This window comes from Elaeis guineensis, chromosome 5 (genome assembly GCF_000442705.2).
Source record: "Elaeis guineensis isolate ETL-2024a chromosome 5, EG11, whole genome shotgun sequence".
NCBI lineage: Eukaryota > Viridiplantae > Streptophyta > Magnoliopsida > Arecales > Arecaceae > Elaeis > Elaeis guineensis.
Genome location: NC_025997.2, coordinates 6126167 through 6139935, shown reverse-complemented (window position 1 = coordinate 6139935; position 13769 = coordinate 6126167). Strand labels below are relative to the sequence as shown.

The 13769-nt window shown below is 34.3% G+C and overlaps 1 protein-coding gene across 1 annotated transcript; it reads right to left on the bottom strand.

The window, feature by feature from the left end:
• Nucleotides 1-9266: 9266 nt before the first annotated feature.
• LOC114914231 (uncharacterized) lies at nucleotides 9267-10882 on the bottom strand. The gene is made up of 2 exons (XM_029264937.2): nucleotides 10784-10882; nucleotides 9267-10417 (listed from the first exon to the last, which is right to left on the bottom strand). The coding sequence occupies exons 1-2, from the start codon at nucleotides 10880-10882 to the stop codon at nucleotides 9401-9403; spliced, it is 1116 nt and encodes a 371-aa protein (XP_029120770.2). The 3' UTR covers nucleotides 9267-9400.
• Between the last annotated feature and the right edge of the window lie 2887 nt (nucleotides 10883-13769).

Here is a 13769-nt window from a genome sequence, read left to right as displayed (position 1 = left end):
GAAAAAAAAAAAATCAAAAGGGAATTGGGATGGAATCAGTTGATAATAGCTGTGTATTGATACATATGTTTTGGAGCATAATTCTCATTATTTTTTAGAAAAAAGATTTTCATGAACTTTATTTAACATAATACCCTTCAATTCTTTTATCAATGGGAGATTATTTGCAATGGAAAGACTAAATGGAGTCATGAGAATATTGCATTCATTCTTATGTGGTTTAATCTATCCATTTTGCCAAAAAAGAAATAGAAAGATAACCTCAAACATAGGATTTTGCCTTTTTTTGTTTGTGAAAGATGTATAACTAATTAATACTCAAGTTTTAGATATTTGTTGGCGCTGCTGTGAGGTATGTGTTGTTGGATTGCCACATCAGACATATATATATATATATATATATATATTATTATATATATATATATATATATATATATATATATATATATATATATACATACACATACATACATACATGCATGCATGACAAAATAGAGGCTTTATTTGAGAAGAGCTCCCTATTCACTACATAGACACTAATAACATTATTATTAATAAATCTCTTGAGACTTTTATTTCATACAGCGCATGTTGATATAATAACATTAACAAAAAGCTTATTAAACCATATCAAATAAAGTTTCATTAGTACTACTAATGGATACAAAAGTTAATTAATATTATTAATAATCAAATTTACTAAATATATGATAATATTAATTAAAATTTTCATTAATAACATATCGTGCCTATATCTCATATGGTTCATAAGTTACAATAATATTTTATTAATTACTATTGCATATTTTTGATTTATTTAAAAGTGCAAGTAAAATCAGTAATAATCCTACTATATTTTTATTTCAATATCCTCTAGATGTAATATTTTTCTATTTCTTATAAATTATATATTGGTTGGATTATGACTTATTATTTTAATATAATGTGCATGTCAATAGATATACGTGTACTATTAGAACTTTGTATAGGGATAATGTATCATAATATTAATATCATTTTTTTCAAAAATAATTAGAATAGTATGTTTGTTAATTATTCTATTATATTTCTATCATTTATTATATTATATCTATTCGATGTTAAATTTGGAGAATAGCATATGTTGCCCATATCTCATATGGTTCATAAGTTACAATAATATTTTATTAATTACTATTGCATATTTTTGATTTATTTAAAAGTGCAAGTAAAACCAGCTGTAATAATCCTACTATATTATATTTCAATATCCTCTAGATGTAATATTTTTTTCTATTTCTTATAAATTATATATAGGTTGGAGTATGACTTATTATTTTAATATAATACACATATCAACAGATATATGTGTACTATTAGAACTTTGTATAGGGATAATGTATCGTAATATTAATATCATTTTTTAAAAAAATAATTAGAATACTATATTTGTTATATATTCTATTATATTTCTATCATTTATTGTATTATATCTATTCTATATTAAATTTGGAGAATAGCCAAAAAAGTGAGAAAAATTGTATACCATGTATTGTGTGGACTCTATGCTAATAATATTGCAGGATTGGAGTAATTTGATAAAATTTGTACCTATTCAATTCAAGTTTAAAGTGGGCTTCAAGAGACTCAACTACTGGTAACATTAAAAAGAAAGAAAACCAACAACTTGGTAGATTTTTCAATATAAAATCTCAAAATCCATTGTTTATCCCCATGCAAAAACAAAGTTTTTTTATGAAATTATTAATTGCATCTAATTCATGGTAAGATCTTGATATAAAGCACCAATCTTTTCAAAATCATCAATATACCATTTTATCCTTGCCGATATTATGTTTAAATGTCTAACATATAATGGTATAAATTTCTTTATAGTTTGTTATCATATTTTTTTATTTTTATTTTTCAAGAATTTGTATTGTAAAGTTTATTTTTCTCATGGATCTTGTTGTTCTTTTACTTACGATATTATTTTTTTTAAGTTCTCTTTACCATTTATTTTCATTTATATTTTTATCTTTTTACAGCTATTAACTTTTTTTTGGCATACTAATGTATGTTTTTTACTTTATTGTATTGCATTATGATTTTCATTTTATTCTAATTTATTTATGTAGTTTTTCATCTATTTTTGGCTTCAATTTTTTTACTCTTTATATATTTATTTTAAGCTAAAAGTTAGCAATATAACAAATAATTTATTTTAAGTATTATTATCTGACAAAAACATACATTGCGAACAATCAACCATTCAAAGTCTCCATTTAAAAAAAAAAAAAAATACAGCTATCTCCTCCCTCCTTGACTGCTGTGATCGAGGATCACACCCTGACCTTAATCACCTTTCATAACAAAATCATCTCTTAGATTCTCCCAAAAATATGGATGCCAAAATCATATAGTAGTACACCCATCGGATTAGCATAAACTCTGTCCCCAAAACTCCCTAAGGCCTCTTCTCTGTTTCTCTTTTTCTTTCTTTTTCTCATCCACTCTATACAAGTGGAAGATGACTCTAGAGAGAGGAAGATGAGATATAAAAGGAGAAAGCTTTTTTCCAGAGAGGAGATATCCAGGTAGGCCTTATTAGCTTCATCACGTTCAAACCCAGTATCTAGATCAAGCACGTGATGGCCACATACTCTTTAGGACAAGATTCTAAAGAATATATAAGACTTTAAAATTTATTAAAATATTAAATTTTTAATAAAAATAATGATCTCAATATGAACAAATAATAAAATATGTATAATTACAAAATTCGATCATCCTTCAATCATCCGATAGGATATCAATATTACTTTATTTGTTTGTCCTTCATGCATGAACATAGACTATAACCAATAATAGCATCCTATAACTCTGAGAAGAGAAAGAGATATGGGACATGGGCTTCACAGCCCAGTATGTATCCTTACACACTCACACCAATATAAGATATAATTTGAAAATAATAAATGAACAGTGTCAAGGAAAACATAAATCAAAAAATCTCATGTTAAATATCCAATATTACTTAATATCAATTTATTCAAAAGTATGTATCATACGCCATCAAATATCCATCTTTTTGAAAAGAGATATATTGCACATATATAAATAGAAAAGTCTTTTTTACTTAATTATAATTTCATGACTTATCATCCATATTTCATTAATATGATCCGGATCAATTAATAATTATTTTTAAGATTTTGGACTAATCACAATCATGCTCCAACCTGTGACTGGCAAACTCCAGTATCATATTCCTGTCCATAGTAGGGCTATTTCTAATGCCATGTTCCTACCCATAGTAGGGTTATTCTCAGTGTCATATTCCTACTCATGGCGGGCTATCTTGAGTATCACGTTCCTATCCATAGTGGGGTTATTCTCATTGCCATGTTCCTGCCCATAGCGAGCTATCTTAATTTAACATGGCTAGTCCAAATGTCTATTTTCTTGATCATCAATTTATTAAATTTCATTAATACTATAAAATATTGTATCACAATTATTTCATTTCAAAATTTTGAATAACCCATATCACAATCCAAATTATCCAAAAACTCATCAATATTTGATATATCTTATTATATAGAAAATACAATCAATCATGCCAATATTCACATAAAACATATACTAGCCATAAGAACTAAAATTATGCAATGCATAAATAAACGCAATATACTGATGATCATGTCCAGGGATTCTTACCTCTACTGATGATAAATTTTAACTCCTTAAATATCAATCCACAATCCAATTTTTGAACCGAGTGCTAAAGGACACGCTCGATGATTTCCTATCTGAAAAATTATTCTCCTACAGAACCAATCTAGATGTCAAAAAAATAATATAATAGAAATTATTCGTTTTGAACCCTCCACCAACTCTCTAAGGGGTTCACCATCGAGTCCCTTAAATCCCTTTTTTCTTTTGTTTTTGTTTTTATATTTTTAAATTCATCAACCTAACTAGAGAAAGAAGAAATAAAATAAAAGATGAGAGAGAGATAATGAAGAAAGGAAGCCCTCTCACTCTCTTTTTTATCTTCTTCTTCAAAACAAGGCACCTGAACCTCTATTCTTCTCCCCTCTTCATCCGGCCAATACTATAGAATCCTGATCGGTGGCTAATGACTGCACCCGATGCCAACTGAGATGTGACCCCAATAGCGACCATAGCCCTCGATGGTCAGTAAAATAGAGGAAGAAAACTTAGAACAGGGAAGACCCTGTTCTTGCCCAAATCTGACGGCTCATCAATTCCAATCAGTAGCAATAAGCTTGGGAAAGAAGAGTAATAAAACCTTAAATAACTTATGTAGGTCCGACGAGGTTGAACAAGGAAAAACCAATGATCTCTCTGATGAAATCCCAAAGAAAAGACTCATCGAAGAACTCAGAATTGGTGGCATTTTCTTAAAAATTTGATGATGAAAATCTAAAGAAGGGGAGATCACTTCTTATAGATGATCCTTAGGGTTTTTCCTAACCCAAATCCAGTGGCATAGTTATCATTTTTAATAGATTCGGGAGGAAGGAAGATCCCTTATCAGAGTCCCCTTACTCCCCTCCTCTCCCATATTCCTCTATCCCTTTTTTTACTTTTCCACCTTTATTTTAAGATTCATGTAGGAGAAAGATTTGTTTTGGGTGATCAAAGGACCGGGCCATTACACTCTCTCCCCTTAAATAATTTCATCTTCAAAATTATCATATCTGGGGCTCAAACTTTGAAAGTACTTAATTCTTCATATCATCTTCGAACTACTAGATAATCTCCCTCTCAAAATGCTTGTTTTACAAAATCTCGATATAAAAAAAATTATGATATTTTAAAACTAAATTCTTTCATCCACAATACATATCAAATTATCTCTATCTCTTTCAAATGAACAAAAACATCTCGATCTTGAATTAAAATACATAATTTTTTGCCTATGAAATGTATTACTCTTGATTAACTCCATATAGAGTAAAGTGATATATTGGACATATATAATTAAATAAAATCTTTTTTACTTAATTATGATTTCACGACTTATCATTCATATCTCATTAATATAAATCAGATCAATCAATAATTATCTTTAGAATTTTAGACTAATCACGGTCACTCTCCAGCCTGTGATGAGCCAACTTAAGTACCACATTCCGATCCATAGTAGCACTATTCTCAGTATCATATTCCTGTCCATGGTGAGATTATTCTCAGTACCATATTCTTATCCATGGTGGGCTATTCATAATACTACGTTCTTGTCCATAATAGAGCTATTCTTGGTACCATCTTTCTATCCATAACGGACTATTCTCAGTTTACTATAGCTAGTCCTAATATCTTTTTTTTTATCATCAATTTATTAAATCTTATTAATATCAAAAAATATATATCATAATTATTTTTTTTCAAGATTTTCAATAGCCCTGTCACAAATCATAATCATTAGAAAAACCATCAATATTTGATATATCTTATAATATAAAAAATATGATTAATCATACCAATATTTATATAAAATATATACCTATCATAAGAACCAAAATTATGTAATACTTTAATAAATATAATATACTAGTGATTGTGTCTAAAAATTCTTATCTCTACCGACGATAAATTTTAACACCTTAAATATCAATCCATACTCCATTTCATAAATCGAATGCTAAGGCACTTGTCCGATAATCTTCTATCCGAAAAATTATTTTCTTATATAATTAATTTAGATGTCAAAAAAAAAAAAAAAAAATTGATCGTTTTAAACCCTTCACCGGCTTGCTGGGGTTCACCACCAAGTCCCTTAAATCCCCTTTTCCTTTTTCTTTTTTTTTTTTTTTTTTTTACAAATTCATCAACCTAACTGGAGAGAAGAAGCAAAATAAAAAAGGAGAGGGGAGAGGCAGGCCCCTCACTCCCTTCTTCTTCTTCTTCAAAACAGAGCACCGGAACCTCTGTTCTTCTCCCCTTTTCATCCGGCCAAGGCCGTGGAATCCTGGCCGGTGGCCAACGGCAGCACCCGGCACAGACTGGGACATGACCCCGTTAGCGGCCACTGCCGCCGGTGGTGGGCAAAATAGAGGAAGAAAACTCGGAGCAGGGGAGACCCCATTCTTGCCCAAATCCGGCGGTTTGCCGGCTCTAATCGGAGGCAATAAGCCTGGGAAAAGAGTGCAATAAAGTCTTAAATAACTTACCTAGATCCGAGAAGGCTGAAAAAGGGGAAACCGGCGATCTCTCGGCGAAATCCCAAAGAAAGGACTCGATGAAGAACTCGGAATCGGCGGCGTTTTCTCACAAATTTGATGATGAAAATCTAAGGAAGGCGTTTTCTCAGTTATGGTTTTTAATGGATTCGGGAGGGAAGAAGACTCCCGATCGGAGTCCTCTTCCTCCCCTCCTCTCATGTATTCTTTTTTTTTTTTTTTTCTTTCCGAACTTTTCCGCCCTTGCTTTAACATTCGCGTGGGAGAAAGCTTTGTTCTCGGTGATCAAAGGACCGGGTCATACAAGCTTCTTGATTTCCATTCTGCCATTAGATCAGTCCAAGAACGCAATATGATTCCGAATTCTTGCTTTCTTTGCTTCTTTTTGATCGCTATGATGTGATTCGCCGTAATATTTTTTCTTCCCGCTTGTTCTAATGTGATTTGGATGCGTTTAACTTCACGTGGATCGATTAAGAATTGCAGAGGTGCAATCTTTATCATCTGGCATTGTCTCTGTTAATAGGTTTTGCATTATATGCGTATTTCTTCATTTCGTTTGGTTCATGCATGAAATAATGCTAATGGTTTCTTTTCATGCCATTGCGATCTGATTCTTTATATGATTCATTGGTTCAAATGTTAGATTTTCATTCACTAAATTAGAAGTTTCTTGTGCTAGTTGTGTGACAAATTCTACTGTTATTCAATGCCAAGAGTCTTGATTTCTTTTCTCCTTCTTTTAAAGCTGAGATTACTGCACGACGCAGTGAGATCCCGAATTCTCATTCTCGCTTGCTTCTTTTGATCATTCTCATGTCAAGATCTCGCAGAAACTCTAAGAACTCAAGATTCCTTAAAACCTCTGCATCTTCTAAAAGAACCTCTGTTTACAGTCTTGGAGGCCCTACCAATGCTGGAAAACTCCAACAAGAGCTAGCTTAGGTTACTAGCCATGATACAAAGTGGTACGGCACTCTCATTTCCATTGCTTTTATATGCTTTTGGTGTAGCCTTCTACTGGCCGCTTAACATATCTCTGGCTACAACATTATGTTGCTTCATCTCCTAGTTATCTTTTTTTCTTTTTGCCATTTATTGATTTATCTGTTAGTTAGATGCCCCTGGTTTTGGTGCAATTATTTTTCTTGCGAATCTATTAAAGATGGAGTTGTGATTAATTTGCCTTTCACTGCCTCTGTTTATGGCTTTTTTTTCTTTTTTGAGAAATTGTGGGCTTCGGATTGCGAACTTCCTCAGCAAGTTTACTCTTTCTTTGATATTGATCTTGTAGTAATGAGGAAATTCTTTTGGCTCCATAATCCATACCACTTTGATTATTTCAATGAAATTTTATTTTGTGGCCACTATGTGCTGCAATGGTATAAAACTTATTGCACTTTCTTCATTAAAATCTAAAAAACCTTCTTAACCGTTATGTATTTAATTCATGCAAAACTTTTTTGCTCTCAGATCCTGGTTCTTGGAACTGTGTTTGTTGACAAAAACACAACTTTTTAACACCAGTTTAAATGGTCCACTGCTTTGATGATCGCCATCTTGCTATTTGTGACCTCTACTTACTATGTCTTGTTGTTTCTTTAGGTGTTCGATTTTGATTGAGGGTTTCGGGGGTTTTGGCATTTGGGTGTAGTCATTGGTTGTGGTGAATATTCTCGTCTTGTGGAATACACCATTCTCTTGAATGAAGACGAGAGTTCAGAACTTGTGAAGTTGATTCCAGTATCAACTGTTGTACAAGGAACATCAAGGCTAGTTGTCAAATTTCACCGTAGCGCAATAAGATTTTTGCCACCCTGCAGTCAAGTATCTGAGGTCAAGGATGGGTTATGTGTCGATGCTTGGCCGATCATGCCTGGCTGGGAAGGCCTAATCACAAGACCTGCTGCATCTTATAATTCAAGTGTGGAATAAAGTTTCTGAGGAGTGGAAGGATCATGGTGAACGCCAATTGCTGCAGGTTCTTCTTGGTTGCTGAGGGGTGGAAGAACCTTGTTAACTTTAGAGTTTCTTGCTTCTGTTCATTAACTCCAAGATTCTTTTATTCTTAGTAGCTGGTCTGCGGTATTGATTTGAGAAGCTCTACGATGCAGTTTTACATGTTCAAATTCTCTGTCAATCTGTATATCTCTAAATGCGTTTGGTTATTTCTTTTGGTGTTATGCATGGCCATATAATCTTTTTCAATTTCATGTTATGGTACATGGTCAAATTTAAATGCTTTTCCTGCACAAACCTTAGCAAGGACACGAGTGACAAATATTTTGATGTACCTTGGTTTTTATTATCAAATCTTCAGTTCCTCCAGGGAGTCATCAATGCCTGCATCCAATCACCATCAACTAAGCCAGAGTAGCAATAGATTGGGATTCTTCTGTCAGGGTAGAGCTGCAAAGTGTTGTGTTTGTTGCTCAGCCTGAATAGGTAACTAGGTATTTGGTTCCAAAGTTTGTGTTTGATCCAAGCTTTTTATAAACTGGGGTTGGGTAATATTTGTGAGTTCAGTTTTTGGAGACCAAAACTACCTGAATCTTCAGCTGTGCCATTCAGACGAAAGAAGGTGCAATTGCTACTTCAAGAAGGAAACCAAAATAGGAGCAGCCCAAAAACAGACAGGTTCGGTGACTTTCAGGACTTTTGAGGCACAAATAAAAACTGAGACTGCGAACAGAACAGAAAACAAGGTGAAAGTACCAGGCGCAGGATGACCTCCAGGAGCAACAGACAGCAATGGAGCACCCCAAAACATTCTCCATCATCTGTAAGAGTTTGTAGACCTCGTTTGAAATTTGCAAAGATGGAGCTGAAACCGGCCATATCGAAGCAGATGACAAAATCTTACAACCTCATCGTTAACACCACCACAAAATAAATCAGTTCAAGTTGTGGATCCTTGTTAATTATTTATCTTAAGAAAAAAATGATAAATAGATAGATAAAGTACTGGACTCTATGCAACACCACATGATGATGCTTGACTTCTCAAAGTATTTTCGTTCCTACATAGAATTTTACTTGATCATAAGCAATCAACTAATCGGAACTCTACCAAGAACTATTAAGTTTTAGTCTAAGAAAATTAGAAAGTGATGAATTATTTCCAACTTTCCAGGGTCTTAGCATTTAGCAACCGATCTTCCCAACTGTCGTCGCTAGGGTTGCCAATCGATCAGCTACGAAGCAAGTTTTTAAGGGTTGAAACACCGGTACGGAAGCTTATCAGGATTTGCACCTCTTTTGCTGACCAGCAGTTCAAAGCTTCTGCTAGTGGGATGAAAAGAGTATATGTTCCACTCCACCTGAAGAAAAATGACATCAAGATCTGGGTGGAAGGCCAGGGTTCTTATCGAGCCAGCCGTGGTTCTTCGATGTCGACCTTCCTTGTGCTGCTGGATTAAATTCCACGTGCTGGTAACGTGCTTCAAAGCCCAACACTTCGGATCTTCCAGCATCCATATGAGCAATTTCAACTCGCAACACACGGCATAATGCACACGTCCTCCAGATTTCCCCAACATTTCCATGCATCTATCTCTTGCAAAGCTGAACCTTGGCAAGGATACGAGTTGACGCATCGGCGGCCAATCCTCACGCTCCACAGTTTTTACGACCGACCCGGAGGCCGCTCGCCCATGGGAATAGGCGGTTCTGATGGTATATCTTTCTAGCCAATCCGAGAGGAGGGGTAGCTCTCGATCTATGGTAGATACCTCGCAGTCGTTGGTGGCGCTGGAGAAGATTAGCAGCTCCAAAGTGGTGTAGTCGTTGGCCGGGAATTCAGCATTCGTTATCATCACGACCTTGAAGTGAGGACTGGTTTTTGGATCAAAGACCAACCTCACGCCGCGATTTGCAGGGCAGTAGTCCATGTCGATGCTCGCCCATGTGTTCCCCGTGGGATTGCAGACGATCAAGGAATATTTCTTGCTCTCGTCACGGCATTCAAAGAGAAGCAAACCGTTGCAACTATCCAGCAGCTCTAGATTGAGACAGCCTATCGACCTGGAAATCGAGCTAGTGATGCTTGAGAACTCAAGCTGCTGGTCCTTCAAGCCGGGATGGACCGAGGAAAACGAAAACGATGTTTCTAGCGGATGCCGATAGAAAAAGCCTGACAATATGGCGGGAGGGAGATTTTTCTGCGACGAAGGATCGGAGAGGAGCTCCAGCCATACTTTCGATACGCAGCGGAATTTGAGGGTAGACTTCACCGGCAACCGTGAGAATATATATTCTCTATCAACGAGTCAGGAGGCAAATTGCCGGCGCTGCTGCTGCCGTTGCTCCGAGCACACGTACTGCTAGCTTGGATGACTTCTACTCTTTTCTACCTTTGCTTGGATATGTATGCAGATGTATACAGTCTGGTGGCCATAAGGTTCTTTTTTCCTGCTAGGGATGGCTTGTTGTTTCCTGCTTGGAGTACCATAGCTTGCAGGTAGCTGGATCTAGTCTGTTTTTTGGTCAACAGCCGGATCTAGTCTGTTGGAGGACATAATTAGAATCCAATCCGGTTATTAGTATCCTTCCTAATCCTAATAGCTTGTTACCAACCACGAATCTCAACGCACCTTAAGTCCTGGTTCCCCTTGCTTACCCACCACCTCGTAACAAAATCCTAACCGGTTTAGATTTTGTGACCCAAACATCCGGCAGTTTTTTCTCACCATTAGCCATATTAATATCCGAAATCAAATAGTAGGGATGGGCAAGAGTGGCTCTGCTTATATATTGAACGAAATTTCAATATGATGCTGGTGCATGGGGTGTGTGTAGCAAAATCGATCAAACCGTGGAGTCAATCCGAACCGGTTATTTTGATTCAATTGGAACGGATTTTTTCCAAATTCTGTTTGGTTTTGGTTTGAATTTTTTTTAAAACAAAAAAAAATTGGTTTGGTTTTGATTTAAGTTTTAAAAAACTGATTTAAACCTAGTCTACCTGAATATTTAATTCTTCTCTCACCTCTCCTAATTGCCCTACTATGTCCGAACCTTTAATCCTTCTCTCGCCTCTCCTAAATTCTCTACCCGTCCGCCACTTAGGATCGCCCTTGGTGGGGGCAGCTGCAACTGAAGGAAACTTAGAAGTTGGAAGGCTTTCTCTTATCTACCCTCCCATTTTATCTCCTAAGCCACCTCTTTTCCCTCTTAGATCCCGCTGCCACCGTAGTTGTTGCTACTACCATGCTTGGATTGTTGCTCTCCTCTTCCTTTCGTTCACCCTCATGGGGCCATGAGGATACTGCACTTCAGCTTCTGGCGGAAGATCCATATGTTACAAACTTATTCCTCCATAATTGAGTATTCCCCTTAGCCCCTCCCCCTTTGTCCTTGCACAGGGAGGGAGCTGGTGATACTGTAGCAATCCTAATAAACCGAATCGAATCGATTTTTGCGGATCGATTTGAACCGATTTTTTGCATAAAGTTGGTTGGATTTTGGTTTTGATTTTAAAAAGCCGTTTTAAGTCAGTTCAATTTCAAAAATACCTCCGGACAGATCTAATCCGAATGTGTACACCCCTATTGATGCGGTTTGTCAGTAAATATGATATAGATTGGTACGGCAAATCTTGTATTGGAAGGATCTCTCAACATTGGTAATGGGCCTTGGAAAGTTATGGGCATGTTGATGACTCTGTCTTGGATAATTGCATGGCATTGCGGTTGGGTTTTTGAGTATGACTAGTTTTGGCTTTGGTTTAGGTGGATCTCATAGGGTAAAGGCAATTTATATCCGATATATTTGATATTTTAAAAAAAAATCTCTTCCCCTTTAGCTATGTAGGGGGCCTTATCTGCTGATATGCAATTTAAATATAGTTTATTAAAGATATTTTTCCATGGTATATGTTCTTGGAGCATGAAAGTAAGCATGGTTATATATTTTATAGCATTTTTTCAGGAAAAAGAATTTTGGCTAAAAAGTAATAATTTTTTTCATACACATTATTCAGAGATAGGTATGGAAAGTGTTATGAAAATATCAAACATTCCGTAGCGATAAAAGGATGCTATGGATGGATTATATTTGGTTAAAAAATTTTGTAGTGCATCTTTTTATAGTGGTACGCGACAACACTTTTGCCGCTGCCATTATATTTCAAAGCATATATATAATTTTATTTTTTAATTATTTTAGATATATTCACATCCAAAAAATTTGAATGATTTATTTTATTAAAATATATATATATATATATATATATATGTACATACATACACTGTCACGTCTCAAATTTAAAACATAATACGGTCATGCTACCGAGAGATGGGATACACAATAACACGAAACCAATCTATCATAATCATCTAAAATCCATCAAATAAAAAGATTCAATTCTTTTATTCATCAGATAATTAAATCAATATTGGTTCAGAATATCTAAATCCAAAAGCAAGTACCAACCGAATCTCAACATTCATAAATAACTATAAATTCGTGATCATAAAATAAACTAAACTTCCGCTATCAAATTTTCAAGCTTGCTACGCAGATCTTCAAGTTTAAATCCTTCATCGATCCTAATATTTTTTCTCTATAAAAAAAAAAAAATAAAAAGAATATGAATATACTAGCCCAGTAAGTAGAACTTGCGCTTCTTATCGGATCAAGCATAAGTTTTTCATAATAATATAATATTTAAAAAATAACAGATAATAAAAATAAAATATTCATTGAGCATATAATAAAACAAGTCATAAACCAATCATGCATGCATAAAATCATATATATTTCACAATCATAAATATAAATCATTCTTATCATGTATTCATGTCAAGTTTCAAAACATTGCTCTCAGATATTCATGCTAAGTCACTATTATATCCGTGACAGGTCATTTTCTTAATCGACAGAGTTTTGTTTCATGCGCCAACTTTATACCCTCTGCAGGGCCATATTTTGTATGGATGCAACTTTGGATGTTACCTTCTCGAAGGGATTCATTCATAGCTATTTAAAAGCTTTTAAAATCTTTATATATTTTTCTTAAAAATACATATACATAATGGAAAGATAATGAAATTCATACTTCATAATCATGCTATTTTCATAAGCATATTCATGAAATCAATGTTCATAATAAAATATATTTTTCATACCACATATGCTGATCCTTATTTTATAAAGAATATGATTTCATTAATAAAAGAGCATATGCATGAAAATTATGAAAATTTAAAAATAAATAAGGAGGTAAGATCCACTTACCTCATTCATCTTAGATCTTCAGATTTCGTTAGAAGAATCAGCTAATCCTATTTAAAATATCAAATTATCATCATTTCTATTCCATGAATATAATAGGATTAAATCATAAAGAAAAAGGACTGTTGATCGGATATGTCGGACCATCTAGATACCAAAGCAATTCAGGGTCTCTGATCTGAGGATTAGATTTAAGTGACTTGATCAAAAAATTTAAAGCACAGATTAGATTAAGATCAATCAATAGAGTTCATTAATAATAAATTTGAAAGATATTTGATATGGTCAAATGATGTTAACATACAGCATGGATATTAAAGCGACTTCGGGTCATCTTGTTGGAAT

Bases quoted from the DNA above. Each gene is read 5' to 3' on its own strand.
- LOC114914231 (XM_029264937.2), bottom strand. From the start codon at position 10,882: ATGGTGAGAAAAAACTGCCGGATGTTTGGGTCACAAAATCTAAACCGG. The intron at 10,418-10,783 runs GTGCGTTGAGAT...TTGCCGGTGAAG, and splicing joins AAGGGGAACCAGGACTTAAG to TCTACCCTCAAATTCCGCTG.